Genomic DNA, 15,106 nt, shown 5'->3' on the forward strand with positions numbered 1-15,106 from the left:
TCCTTAAAACCGCTCTACGTTACTCACTCTCGTACACAGACGTAAACGCATCTATAAATACACAAGTCTATCAGTACACCGCTCCCACAAAATTTAATATCCGTACAACTAAGACCCCGCAGAACGACGACGCCGCGCAATTTTCGTAAGTTTCGTAGTAAAGTGAATGCAATTTAATGAACTATATTAATTATTGCTTAAAATTAAAATTGTTTTACAAATTAAAAAAATAATATTTAAAACGAAAGAGCCCCTAGTTTGTGAAAATGACATGGGTCCCGTGGGGTCTGCGGATCCTCAGATACGCCACTGGAACGTCAATCAATTAGGAATATCAAAACCTAACTCTTATTTTTAATAATTTTGAACCTAAGAAGAAGTTGGTCATTTATTCATTTTAATGGAACGCAATTCGAATTTGATCGAATTTCAAGCAAGTGTCAGCTTTAGTGTAGTGGCGTTCTGGCTCGACAGATGACGACACGATGCAAATTTAAACAAGTTGGTTAAGCATATTACCCAGCATAATTAACCTATATGGCGTGGCCCAAAAGCATGCTTTTAGGTCATTGGGTATTCGTAATCACGTGCTCAGTAGACCTCGCTTGGATTGCCTTTTCGGCAAACAGGTAATTGTCGACTTTAAAATGAATAAGAAAACGTTTTTAAAAGTCGATACTAGGTGGAAGCACCTTCGCGGCAACCATAGCCATCTTCGATACATAGACCAAATAAAAAATAACGTAGGAAATTATAGAGCCGACACTTGCTTTCAAACTACCCGCAACACAGTAGATCATAAAAAATCCTTGGGTGGGGGGGGGGTTCCCGGGGCCCCCTGGGTGCGCCACTGGAGAGAACTGCCTTTACCGTCTCCCATGACTACTCTGTTACCGGCTACCACTACTTACGTTTTCTCAAAAAAAGCTATGACTACCCACGTTAACCATTCGGATAACGAGTAAAGATATAATATATAAATATAACCCCACTTTTAGCGAATCTACAATTTATGTAAAAATAAAAAATATCATTTCGGAAACGTATAAATTATACTATTTAGTTCTTTATCTGAAAAAATAAGTCTACTTTATTTCTCAGATAATTTGTTTAATAAACAATTCATTTATAAACAGGCTGATTGATATCTAATATTAGTTAATGTTTTATCAATTTTTATCTGTCAATAAATGGACTTTATATATTAAACTTATTATTTACCATGGTGAATATTAGTAGAAATTATGTTTAATTCAGAGAAAACGGCATGGTATTAGAAGATAAAACTTATTTTATACAAGACGTTTCGAGCCGAGGCTCTTCTTCGAACGACTGAAGAAGAGCCTCGGCTCGAAACGTCTTGTATAAAATAAGTTTTATCTTCTAATACCATGCCGTTTTCTCTGAATTAAACATAATTTCTACTAATATTCACCATGGTAAATAATAAGTTTAATATATACGATTATATACATGATCAGAGACATGTATCATCATTTTATCGGACTCGTCATGTTGGCAATACTTTGGCAAGAGTATCGAATCAACTAACCTTCTTGAGTAAATGTAAGTCATGGAATTTGATACCTAATGGATTACGAATTAGATCATCCTATACACCCACGTCGGGTGGGAATGTAAGAATTCAACGCGACACTTATACTCTGGAGAGTAGCATCCTTCATGATAGTATTCTAGCCCTAAGACGAAAGAAAGCGGACCTTCAAAAAGAATTTAAATTTCTCTCTAACCGCCTCTCCAACACCCTTGATACTCAGATTTTATCAATTTTACTTGACGTTATCTCACGTTCTAACTCTAAAGAGTTCCAAGAAGCTAAATCTAAACATATCCGAAAATTCAACGAACTGTGCCTCAGACACGCTACAAGTAATCCGAAATCGAGACATCACATTGATCATCCATCTAACCCTTCTATAATCACCAACCTTTCTAATCGACAATTGACAACCGGCGAAACTTCGCTACTAGAAAAGGGTCTTAACTTCAAACCAACACAAACCAATCCCAATATCAATGATATCTATGCTACAACTGAAAATTTCTTACGCACTTCAAAACAATCCGATCAAGATAAACAGGAAATAAGGAGTCTAATCAAAAATTCGTTCAAACACGAGAAACAAGTGAAAAACTTAACTCCTTCAAATCTAAACAAAATTGAAAGAACAGCTCTCAAATTCTTTAAAGAAAATAAGGACATTATTGTTTTAGAAGCGGATAAGGGTAAAAAAGTAGTTGTTATGGATAGACTTGATTATGTTCACAAGATGGCTGAGTCTTTAGATAAGAACAATTACTTAAAGCTAAAAAATGACTGTACTCAGGACATTGATAGGAAACTTAGGATTATTATAAATCAAGCGGTGAAATCAAAAGAAATTACGGAAAAGGAGAGATTTAGATTCTATAATGACAATGTTCAGACCCCTCATATTTATGGAAAACCCAAAATTCATAAGCCGAATAACCCACTACGAACTATAGTAGCTTCATATGGAAACCCAACGTACAACACGGGAAAAATTTTATGTAATATAATTTCCCCTTTAATTGGAAACAATATTTCTTGTTTAAAAAACTCTGAAGATTGTATTAAAAAACTAAAATCCCATTGCCCTGTCTTATCCCAGAATGACGTCTTAGGGAGTTTTGATATAACCGATATGTATGGTAGTATCCCTATAAATGAAGCCCTTAAATTATTGGAATCTAAATTGAGAAATGACCCTAATTTATTACAAAGATCTCCTCTTAAAATCAATACAATTCTTAAGCTTTCGGAATTATGTTTAAATAGTACTTATTTTGACTTTAATTCCCAAATTTATAAACAAAAAGACGGCCTAGCAATGGGGAATCCATTATCACCGGTTATAGCAAATCTCTTCGTGGAAAATCTAGAGGATACCATTTTTGGGTCGGACATGGACAAAAATCATTTGGCTTGCTGGCTTCGTTTTATGGATGATATATTTTTTGTATGGAAGGGAGACTTGGATTCATTAACGACTTTTCACAATGATTTAAATAATTTACATAACTCTATTCACTTCACTCTTGAACTAGAAGTTAACCACGAAATTCCTTTTTTAGACCTATTTATTAAAAATGTTAATGGTAAACTAACCTTTTCATTATTCCAAAAGCCTACTCATTCAAAAACCTTTTTAAACTTTAATTCAAACCACCCCAACCATGTAAAAACATCAGTCGTAAAAGGTTTAAAACACCATATTGAATCCATATCTGATAACCCAATTGTGGATAAATTAAAAATTAAAAATCAGTTAATTGAATCAGATTATCCAAAAACACTTATAGAAACCATATTTGACAGAAACTTAATCAGCATGCCTTCTGATATGAAAAGTAAACCTAAAGAGGAGGTTTTAGTTTTACCCTATATACCTAAAACCACAGAGAAACTTAAACGTATTTTGAAAAATTATAAAATAAACTTAGTTTCAAAAACCACTAATATACTAAAAAATCAAATTTCTCATTTAAAACCTAAAATAGAAGATTCCGCCATTCGAGGCGTTATTTATGAAATCCCTTGCTCATGTGGAAAAACGTATATTGGTGAAACAAAACGTTCCATTTTAGACAGGATACGTGAACATAAATCCTGCGTGGCTAAGGGCGATATGAATAACGGAATTTCAAAACATATTTGGTCTACGTTAAACCACTCTATTAAATGGGATGATTACAAAATTTTAAAACGGGAAACCAATTGGTACAAAAGAAAATTCTATGAAGGATTGTATATTCGTAAACTAGGTAATTTAAATTTAGATAAAGGATGTCAAGAAGTAACTAATTGGGGTAATATTGTGATTTAAAATTTTATTTTATTTTATATTTATATTTTAATAATTCACACTGACTTACATATACTTTGGATTTATCGGTTACATTGATTCTATTACACACATAAATTGTTAAAATCAGTAAAACTTTTGTTTATTTTTTAACACGCTGACCTTCTGCTCGCGTGATATTAGAACTTGAATATGGCGCGTGGTAAAATTTTAAATCAAATTAAAACTATCGAACGACTGAAGAAGAGCCTCGGCTCGAAACGTCTTGTATAAAATAAGTTTTATCTTCTAATACCATGCCGTTTTCTCTGAATTAAACATAATTTCTACTAAATGGACTTTGTTTATTCGAAAATGTGATAATCATTTATCAAAAGTATTCATAAATAAAAGGGGTGTTTATTTAAACGGATAAAGTTATACGTTACGCTTAAAATTTAGAATATATTTATTCACGGATAAGAAAAGTCTATTTTATCCAAATGGATATAATATATTCAAATTGAATAGACTTTATCCATAAGACAAAAGTTATACGAATTCCGAGCTCTAGTTACAATTAGATATTTAATATATTAATGACAACCATTAAATCATTAATCATGGGTTTTTAGGTTAAGTCTTGAACAAAACTCTAAGCATGTTTTTCTAGTTAATAGTTTGGTCAAAAGAACAGCCAGATTATCATTTTTGTTTATATAATCAAGTGTAAATAAATAATTTTTATACAGTCCCGAACATAATGCCGGGGGGTTGTTTGCGGCGTAGGAGAGATGACGTCGTCCCACAACTATTCCGCCTCCTCCTCCTGACGACGCTGCTTACCGGTGGCGTTGGCGGCGGTGCTGCGGGTGGTGGCGGCGATGGTGGCGCTGCTGCTGCTACTGCTGGCGCCCGTGGCGGCTTCCACTTTTCCGCACTAGAGTGGCAGATGCGTGGGGGAAGTGAGAAAACAATATAAAAAAATGGCAAAATAATACATACTCACCGAGACACGGCGACGGGAAAGTCGTCCCGATTTCCTAGGCGGCGCTGATGGTCGTGGTGGTGGCTGCGCGGCATTCGCACAAAGCGAAATGAACTCTCAACCTCGAGGGGGCTTGCTTTAAACCTTTTTCTTGAACAATAGCGTGGGTTTTAATTTTCTTACTAAAACTTTTTCTCTACTTTCAATGGCTACTTCGTATTTGGACCCTGGGTACTCTACAATGGGGGAGAGGGATTATGATGGAAATTCTACTCATCATTATATTTCGGTGTCCTCCGCTACTTTGTTAATTAATATCTAAACGCGACTTCATCGCGCATAATTCCATCTTTATCTCGACATGGTCTTTCTCTCGAGTTCTGAAACGTTCTCCTCAGTTCTTGCAAAAGCAGACTTCTGTCAAGTTCTCTACCGTTCTATCTTTTTGGTTTTGTTCGAGGGATCTTAGGGCGGAGTTGAAAATGAAAAGCAATTGGTGACCTCCCATTTTATTTGGGTCATTGGTGCACCCAAGACTCGTGTCCTGTCATGGGATGTATGACGTTGACTGACCCGCGAAAGGTCCATTGGGGTTGGTTCTGCTTGATTGCGGGGGTCTCAGTGTTTGTGAGGGAGAAGATGCCAGGAAATTACGACGTTATTTTTATTTTGTTGGCAAGCGAAAATGTCCAGCCACACTTTTTACCTATGACCTGGCCCTGGAAAATGTGCGCTTTTTGTTGGATTCGGGTTACCTGATAGTGGGCTAAAGGCCCGCTAACATGACAAAGGTTCCATGGGATCGTTGTGAGTTGAGGGAGTATTACTGTTTTAGTTCGGCAAAGTTTCTGAGAAAAATGCGGGTGGGGTCAGTTCCGAGAGTATTGTAACACGGTAATAAACGAAGAAAAAGACACCAATTATCTCCAGATGCCAAAGGCTCTTAATTTTAACATTCCTGAAGGCAGGGATTTAGTTTATAATATACAGGGTGTCTCAATTTGCTAGATCAGGCCATTTTTCTCAAAATATATTTATGCTAGGGTTCTGAAATTTTCAGGGTTTATTTGTTAGGTATGGAAGGCTTTGGTTACTAAATTTTAGAAAAATCGAACGATTGTGTGTTGTTTTGGAAAATTTATTTTTTCACCGGCAGGTGTCACGCAAAATGTTTCAATAAAAACGTTGTAGGGCATAGTCGAAAGTGTAAAAATAATTTTGGTTCGGTTGGAAAAGACCTATTTTTCACTGAGTTTGGAGGTCGGGGAAAAACAAGTTGTACTAGCAGGCAATAGCCTTAAACGAATTGTAGGTAACATGCATTTCAGTAATAAGATTTCGAAAAATATACAAATAATAATTAACCCAAGTGACAAATGTTTTAATGACTTCTACAAAATGTTTTCAAAAATGCCACCTTCTGATGACCCGGCGACATGCTTCGATGATTTTTTGTCGTAAATCTTCAACGCTCGTAACAGGTGTTTGGTATACGTAGTCCTTTACGAATCCCCAAAGAAAAAAGTCAAGTGGTGTTAGATCAGGGGATCTTGCAGGCCAACGAACAGGACCAGTTCTTCCGATCCACCTTCCAGGAAACTCGTCGTTTAGATAAGCAACCACGTCACGATATTGGTGAGGTGGCGCCCTATCTTGATGGAACCAGATTCGTCTGTACTCGGCCAGAGGAATGTCGTCCAACACGTTGGATATTTCATTTTGAAGAAACTCGAAGTAGTTTTGACCGTTCAGACGATTTGGCAGGAAGAACGGGCCAATAGTTATGTCACCTAACAGACCAGCCCAGACATTTAAGCGAAACTGCACTTGGTGGCGCGGAGGAAATCCCCAGTGTGGATTCTCGTAGTCCCACATATGTTGGTTTTGACGGTTGAAAGGCCATCTCTTCCGAATGACCATTCGTCGGATATCAGTAGTTGATCGTGAAAATCCTGATGTGTGTCAGCCATGAGGCAAAACCAATTGCAGAAGTCGAGTCGGCGCTGTCTATCACCGTCATGCAGTCCTTGGTGAAGTGTCGCTCGATAAGGATAAAAATGCTGTCTTTTGAGTATTCTCCAAACAAAGTTTCGATCCAACCCTAAGTCAAAGCTGGCAGTCCTGACGTTCGCTCGAGGATTGTCGACGAAGTAGGCAAGTATAGTATTTTCCATGTCGATGTCCTGGAGACCACGACCACGAAACCTCGGATTGATATTACCCCATTTGTCGAAGTCGCGGACCATTCTAAGAACCGTCGTATGACTTGGTCTGCAATTGGGAAATCTTCGTCTAAATAACTGACTTACTTACCGATGAAAAATAAATTTTCCAAAACAGCACAAAATCGTTCGATTTTTCTGAAATTTAGTAACCAAAGCCTTCCATACCTAAAAAATAAACCCTAAAAATTTCAGAACCTTAGCATAAATACATTTTCAGAAAAATGGCCTGATCGAGCAAATTGAGACACCCTGTATATTAAGTACCCTATTTAATAAATTCTATCAATTTTATATTTAATAGTGGGGGTTCATTGAGTTCTATCAGATTTATTAACTTTATTTAATTTGTATGTATGGTTAAAAAGTTTTTGATTTTAATTAATATTTAACACTGTGATTAGTTTTATTAAATAGAGCTTGGAATTCTAATAAATTTGACATATGGGGCTTTACGAATACTTAACAATTACTATAGATGGCCGAGAGTGGAGGGAATAATGTAATAGCAAAAGTAAATAAAACACAAAACACCGGGCTATAAATTCTGACAAACTCCCTGACCCAGGATCTTCGAGTTCATAAGATAAGTCATTTAATCTGGGTTTTACGCGAAAAGGTCCTTCATATTTGAGAAACAATTTTTTGGGAGAGCTAGCGCGTGATTGTACATGAGTACGAACCCATATCAGGGAGCCTATCGAGAAATCAAGCTCGCGGCGCTTCGCATCATATTGTTTTTTGTTATGAGAGTGGGCTTTTTTAAATTTGTCTTTACGTTCTCATAAGCATTTTCCAGTTCTTCGATGAACTGGGTTTGAATTGGAGGGAGATCGCCTATGGGCGTGGGCATTGGATCACCTGGGAGTCTGATTTCTCGACCGAAATTTAAATAACACGGAGAATATCCGGTACCGTCATTGGGGGAACTATTAATAGCCCATCTAACTAGGGGCAGGTTCTGATCCCATGTTCTATGGTCAAACCAATCTATGTTGCCAGAAGTCTGCCTACAACCTGATTATATCGCTCGGTTAGATTAGTTAGGGGGTGATAAACGCTCGTGAAGTTGTCATGAATACCCAATAGGTTATTTACTTCCACAAAAATATCGGAAATGAACTGGGGCGCCGTAGCGACATATTATGTTATCTATGAAGGCGAGGGCTATATTTACCGCCGTGGCTTGTTTGAGGGCTACTAGTTCTACCGTTTTTGTAAAATAATCGACCATTACCAAGAGGGTCTTATTTCCATGGGGGGATTGAGGGATGGGTCCCATTAAGTCTAAACCAACCAGGTGCCATGAGCCTTGGTTAATCGTTCTCAGCATTAATCCTGCTTTTTTCCGGCGATCTATATTTGTACGCTGATAGACTATGCAAGTCCTCGCATAAGCCTCTATTTGTGGTTTCATCCTATCCCAAAAGAATTTTGCCTTAATTTTTTTTATGTTTTCTTCATTCCCATATGGCCACTAAACCTGGCATCGTGATAGGTGGCTAGCACATTTTCGCGGGCTAAAGGGGGGGGGCAACTAATCGAGGTAGGAAGTCTTCCTGAGTGGGTTTTAAATAAATTAAACCATTTAATTTAACAAAATGATCTGGATCCTTATGCAATTCGCTTAATTCGGCATCATCTAACTGCGCTTTTTAGCATTCCAAATGACCTAATACCTTAATTTTTACTTCTAGGGGGAGGGGATCTACTTGAATTGCAAAAAAAAAACGGAAATTCTGTATTTTCCATCTCTTCGATTTCTTCCTCGAGAGGAAGAGTTTCTTCGAGGGCTGGTCGCGGGGGGGGGGGCTATGGGGAGGGGGGACTGAATTCCTGAATACGGTAGACGGGAGAGAGGGTCAGCTAGTTTATTTACTCTTCCGGGACGGTAGATTATTTTGAAATCGAACCCCTGTAAGGCGAGGGACCATCGAGCGAGGCGACCGTGGGGGTCTTTGAGGGAAAATAGCCATTGAAGGGCAGCATGATCGGTTACTACGGTAAAAGGGGTTCCTTCTACATAATGACGGAACTTTTTAATGGCGAAAACAACTGATAGACATTCGAGTTCGGTAATTGTATAATTTATCTCGTGGGCGTTAAGACCTCTACCCGCGTAGAAAATAACACGGGGTATCCCATTTTGTTCTTGGAGCAGAACGCATATCACGGCGGTTCCGCTAGCATCGCAATGGGTGATGAAAGGGCCTTCTCGAGTGGGGGCCGCGAGGATGGGGGGTTGATCAATGTTTTAACTCTTCAAAGGCATTCATTTGGGCGGGTCTGAATTCCGATTTTCTATCTTTTTTCCGAAGTGTATTGAGGGGCGCTGCTATCTGGGCCAATCCAGGCATGAACCAACCGGCTAATCCAAGGAAGCAACTTAACTCATCCGTATTTCGGGGGGGGGCAGGTACGAAAGTAAATTTCCTATTTTTTCAAGATCGGGTCTAATACCGCCACTCCCGATAATATGACCTAACCATTTGACTTCGGTACGAGCAAATATACATTTATCTAGACGGAGGGTCGGACCGGCGGTGTTGAGACGCCATATCGGAGGTCGACTAAGTGGCGGGGCCAATTGGGAGAGACAGTATTTATATCATCGCGATACAAACTCGTGTTGTATTGTTTACGTTGTTCGAGGGGGAAAACTTGGTCCATTACATACGCGAACGAGGCGGGGGCGTTAACGAGGCTGAATGGCATCACGTGAAATTCGTATTTCCCGTTCGAGGTTATGAAGGCTGTTTTTGGAATACTATTTTTATTCATCGAGATTTGCCAGAAACCCGAAAGTAAATCTATGGTCAGCACGTACGCGGGGGAACCGATTGCGTCTAATACTTCATCTACATGGGGGTAGGGATATACATTTTTAATTGTTATCTCATTTAACTTTCGATAATCAACGCAAAAACGGGTGTCGCCCGTCTTTTTCGGAACTAACACGACGGGGTTTTAAGGGGCGCACTATTCCGGCATCTAACATATTGTCCACGTGCTCTTGAATGACAGCTTCTTTCGCTGGGGATACTCAATAGGGGGCGTTCGTGATGGAGGGGCTTGTTTCGGTTTCTATGACATGTTCTAAAAGATGGGTTCTACCTGGTTTATTGGCCCTTACTACCTCGGGGAAAGACATATTCTGGGACCGGATTTGACCAGTTTTATGGGGGGTCTCTTGGCTAGTCCCAGGATTTTGGGGAGGTACATTAACAGGACTTTCACAGAGGCGCGAAAGAGAGGGATCATTCTCGTTCATAGTCAAATTATTTTAATCGATATTAAGGAATCTGTCCGCGGGGGTCGAAGTTTGTGGGGTAAATAACGGTTTAGTGAAGGTTTCAGAACTACATTGATCGATGGTCCCTATCTTTTCCGCGAGGGTTTTGAAGGAGTCAGCTTGTCTTCTGGCCGCGTCCTCTTGCGCTCTAGAAGCCTCCACTTGTTCCCTAACTAACGCATTGTTAGCCATTAAGAGGCGCGAAAAGGAATCTGAGGGTTCAATTGTTTTTGGGATAGTTTGTTCAGGGTTTTCCTTACGATTGGCTTCTCGTACCCGTTGGTCTATTCTATCTTCTAACGAATCGAGCATGGTATGGGTTAAATTATGTATCGCGGTGACTTGCTCACCAACTAGGACCGCTTGGAGGAGCAAGTTAGTCGCTGGATTATCGGTTTGGGGGGATCTATCTAGTAAGGCCCGGGTCATCTCTTGCATCATCTGACCATGCGCCTGAATCGTCTGCATGAACAAATTATCCTCCGGGTTAATCAGGGGCGGGGATCTATTTATCAATTTTCTACTCAGGGTTGTTATCCCTCTTCCTATATATATATATATAAACGGTATCATTATCCTAGCTTTATGTTGGTATACGAAGGCAAGGAAAGAAAACAAAAGCGCACCTAGCATTAAAAGGTCTCTCGCGGGATATCCGAGAAATATATCAATAAATTTGAGCATTTCCATTGCGTTCGTTAGGAGGTCTAACAATGCTGAAGACAGGGATTTAGTTTATAATATATATTAAAGGAAAGGTCTAGGATACCGTTTTCTAGGGAATAACATATAAGAAAAATAAAATTTTTAAAAGTCTTTAATTATTAGTTATAAATAAAATACTTTTGTTATTGTTGAGTTTGGCGGGCCGCCATTTTTATTTTTTTTTATTCCGGGACAATCTGGTTCAGTCATTTACGTCTTCGCGCGTGAAAGTAGGCTCCCTTCTTTTATGCTTGTAGAGATAAAACGGGGCATAGCTTTGTACTTGCTGAATTATCAACTTGAACTATTTTCAATAACAGACGCCTCTTTCATTTGGGGGAACTAACCAATAAAAGTATAATTTTGGTCATCGTCAAGCAGCTGATTTTCTAGGAATTTGCTGCGTGTAAATCCCTAGGAAGTTGAACCTGAATATACCGAAGAAGAACTCAGGGAAATATAAATTCAAGAAGAAAATGAGTTGATTAATAATGCTAAATTTCAAATAATTTTGGCTGCAATTTAGGACCACTGTTCTTGTGGCAAATGTGTTCCCGAATGGTTAGGCCTTGGCTCTGATGAAGAACAAGTTGAAAGTATGAAAAGGTATGTACTTCTGTGTAGGATCTTTTGGTTAATATTTTATTTATGCTAATAAATAATATTTTCAGAAGGTATTTAAACCATAAGGACCAAAGGGGAGGATTCATTTGCTGTAAACAAATTGAACAGGTTATAGATTATTTAAATGATACTGATGACCCACTTGGACCAGCTGAATGTGTAACTGGTGACGTTGATTTTAGATTTATGTGTAAAAGAAAGCGCGCATTGAAAGCCACATATAGAAGCTATTTACCCGCTCGCCAAAGACCAATACCGGAAAATTTTAGTTACAGGTAATTTGTTTATGTATTTAACAGTTCATACTCAATTAATTGTATTATTGGTTATATTTTACGAGACCCGATTATCAAATTAATATATTCACTGTATATTCAACTAATATATTTTTAGGACTTATCGATATACAGCGTATCGAACCTACACTTATTTAATTTATCAAAACCTTGGGAGAGGTAATCGTAGGGCAGTCCCCCTTTGTACCATACTTTATATTGGGAAAGACTTACCAGAAACCAATGTAAACGAGTACACAAGCTACAAAACAGGTGTGGAAATAGAACGATTTAGACCCGTTGATTAGTGCTGACCACAGATTTTACGTGGTCTAGATTTCTTACTTCACCAATTTTATGAATATTTTAGGTATAGTATTAAAAATTATTTTTGGTTTAACTTGTAATGTTACATAACTTTGATTTTTTTAGTATATGATATTTTGTTAATAGAAAAAGAAGTTAAATAACTTTTACTTTGAGCTTTGTGAAATAAAGTAACCTAGCTTTAATTATACTAAATTGGTCTTGATAACTAACTATAAAAAATGTATAACCATGTTTGGGACAATATTGAAAATTATTATTTGTTCCTTCGAATAATATTAAAATTTTGTGATGTTAAGTAACTTTAATTCTTTGGTTTTTTAATAGTAAATTTTCTAATTTTAAATTAATATGAATAAGCCAGAACTTTTCCATAATGTATTTTTAACTGTATATTTAATAAGTTTCAAGAATTGTTTTAAAATCCATGTAATATTACAGGGTTTATTACAATATTGTTTGGTTTTTCACAGGTTTTTATTAAAGTTGCATTTGACAGTCAAGTTTTGTTATTTTTAACCCTATATTTTTCTGAAGACCCCTAAAATGTCAACACTGTCAGCCCCCAGGGGTCCCTATATTTTCAAAAATGCCCTCTTACATGTACATGTTTAGCACAATCCGCAAAAGGCTTATATATTTCTATAAATTTGGATATTTTAAAATTTCAAATCCTGGCTCACAGTTAAATTGCTAGATTTAGCCATAAGTAGTGCCACAGTCCCCTGGAATGTGAACATTCAAGGAAGCGGTTGCATGAGACTTATTAATATAGTTAGCTACTGGTGTACTTTTGTAATTAAATAGGTTTATTTTCAAGTAAAAATAAAAGATTTATTTCACTAAATATAATTTTTTTAAAATACAGGAAGTTAGTAAATTTAATGGCATATATAATACTTTAAATTCCTATAGGACCTACCAAAAAAATAATTCAATATTTTTAGAAATATAGAAAGAAATTTGAAATTTAAAAGGCTACCTGAGCTATTATTTTACTTAAATATTATTAACTGTGGTAAATAAGGAAATAAGTTCTACAATGAAATTATGGTATTTAATAATACTGAAATATGAAAATGACTGGAATTTAACTAACACATTTATTATTTGGTCCAAATTAATATGCTTTCGCTTTTTTGCGGCTTCAATTAACCCAGGTTTGTCTGGTCGTGGTATTGGGGCAATGTTTTGTCTTTTACGGGATATGCTCATCAAATTGGCCAATGGTATTTCATCGTCATCAGTTTATTTGCGGTTGACAATATTTTTAAGTATATCATAAATAAATAGGTATGATTTAGGTTCTTTTAGAGGCCTGGCATGCCATTCACCAGTGGCTTTGGAAAAATAGTATTCAAATTCTTCTTTAATTGCTTCTTGGATTGCGCAATCTTTTTCATTTTGGAAATAACATTTTCGATCTACATTAAAGTAGTGGTCTAAGGCAGCTAACATTGTACGAGCTTCCATAACATCATAATCAAATTCTTGACGCTTGGGAAAATATTTGGTAAGAAGACTGTGGTAGGATTCCAATTTCGAAATATGGGAGAATCTACAAACTTGTTTTAAATCTCGTAGAAGATTTTTTTTGATTATTAGAACGGTTGAAGTAAGAATGGTTTTTTATCACTCTCACAACAGATTAGTCCTGTAGAGCCAGCATTTCCAATTATATTTCTTGTTCTGTACACGTTTCAGTGAAAGTGTCAGTCTTAAAACAGTCATTGTATATTATTATACCCTCCAGTAATTAAGAGAAAACACGGAAAAACCAAAAAACTAACACCACAAAAACAAACACAAAAATCAAGCACATGGGTAAGTAAACCCGGGTGGGTTTGTTTCGATAAAGATTGATATTAATCTTTAGATAGATTTACATATATATATATATATATATATATATATATATATATATATATATATATATATAATCGAGATCGACACTTAGACGTGAAAAACGTCGGCGCCCCAAACCCCTTACTTTTGTTTGGACGGTCATCTTAGTATTGTCGCCTGACGGTGACGCGCACTCACTTCGCTTGAGTGCTGGGGGCGCCCCCTACTTTAGGTTAGCAGGCGGGTTATATTATTTTAGGTTAGGACAAAATATCAATGAAAGTATCTTATTCAGCGTCGAAGTGGCGCAGATTGAAAACAATTTCGTATTTTAGTGTTTTCGGATTTCGTTAGTGGCATCGATGGTACACACGGAAACAAAACATAGTCAAAAAGGTCACTTTTTCGATTTTCAGGTGGCACGGATAGCACACACGGAAATCAAAAATCGTCAAAAAGGTCACTTTTACGATTTTTCCAAGTGGCACGGAGGGCACGGATACAAAAAAATAGTTTTCGAAGGGGTTTCGGGTGGCAGGGATGGGGGAAATATCGTCTATTTCGAGGATAAAGACCTTAAACGGCCAGTTTTTTCAAGTATTTTTCCCCCACCCTAAACCTCAAATTTCCAACTGTGTCCCTAGGAGGTCGATTGGTCCTTTAAGTATTAATAAAAAGTGGCACACTCGCGTTGCATATATTATTATTATTATTATTATTCTTTATTGTGTACATTAGAATTATTACATGGTCATAAACAGATATACTTCATATTTACGTACACTTGCATGTATTGTATATTAATATATAGTTAAAGTGATCAACTAAATCACCGTACAGGTAAAAAATAAAAGACAATTTAATTTTTATAACAGATTGTTAGAACATGTTACTGATGGTATCATAATTATTAGCGGTCTATTTTTAATTTTGGTTTTATATGTTTTAAAGTCTACCTCATTTCACAAATCGAGACTCAGTTGGTTAAATATTAATGGGCC

At 37.0% G+C, this 15,106-nt stretch overlaps 1 protein-coding gene across 1 annotated transcript; it reads left to right on the top strand.

Moving 5' to 3' along the window:
• The first annotated feature begins 10,776 nt into the window (after window positions 1-10,776).
• On the top strand, window positions 10,777-12,363 carry LOC149960375 (uncharacterized). The gene is made up of 4 exons (XM_090156134.1): window positions 10,777-10,815; window positions 11,561-11,640; window positions 11,709-11,933; window positions 12,052-12,363. Exons 1-4 carry the CDS (start codon window positions 10,777-10,779, stop codon window positions 12,239-12,241), a joined length of 534 nt encoding a protein of 177 aa, XP_090012260.1. The 3' UTR covers window positions 12,242-12,363.
• Window positions 12,364-15,106: the final 2,743 nt, after the last annotated feature.

The sequence above is a fragment of the Leiobunum rupestre genome, chromosome 1 (genome assembly GCF_980474605.1).
Source record: "Leiobunum rupestre chromosome 1, qqLeiRupe1.1.hap1, whole genome shotgun sequence".
In the NCBI taxonomy this organism is placed as follows: Eukaryota; Metazoa; Arthropoda; class Arachnida; order Opiliones; family Sclerosomatidae; genus Leiobunum; species Leiobunum rupestre.

What these genes read in the sequence shown, in the direction of transcription:
- LOC149960375 (XM_090156134.1), top strand. Translation starts at nt 10,777, where the DNA reads ATGCGCCTGAATCGTCTGCATGAACAAATTATCCTCCGG. An exon ending in ATGAACAAATTATCCTCCGG is followed by an intron (nt 10,816 to 11,560) that starts GTTAATCAGGGG and finishes GCTGCAATTTAG; the next exon opens with GACCACTGTTCTTGTGGCAA. An exon ending in CCGGAAAATTTTAGTTACAG is followed by an intron (nt 11,934 to 12,051) that starts GTAATTTGTTTA and finishes ATATATTTTTAG; the next exon opens with GACTTATCGATATACAGCGT.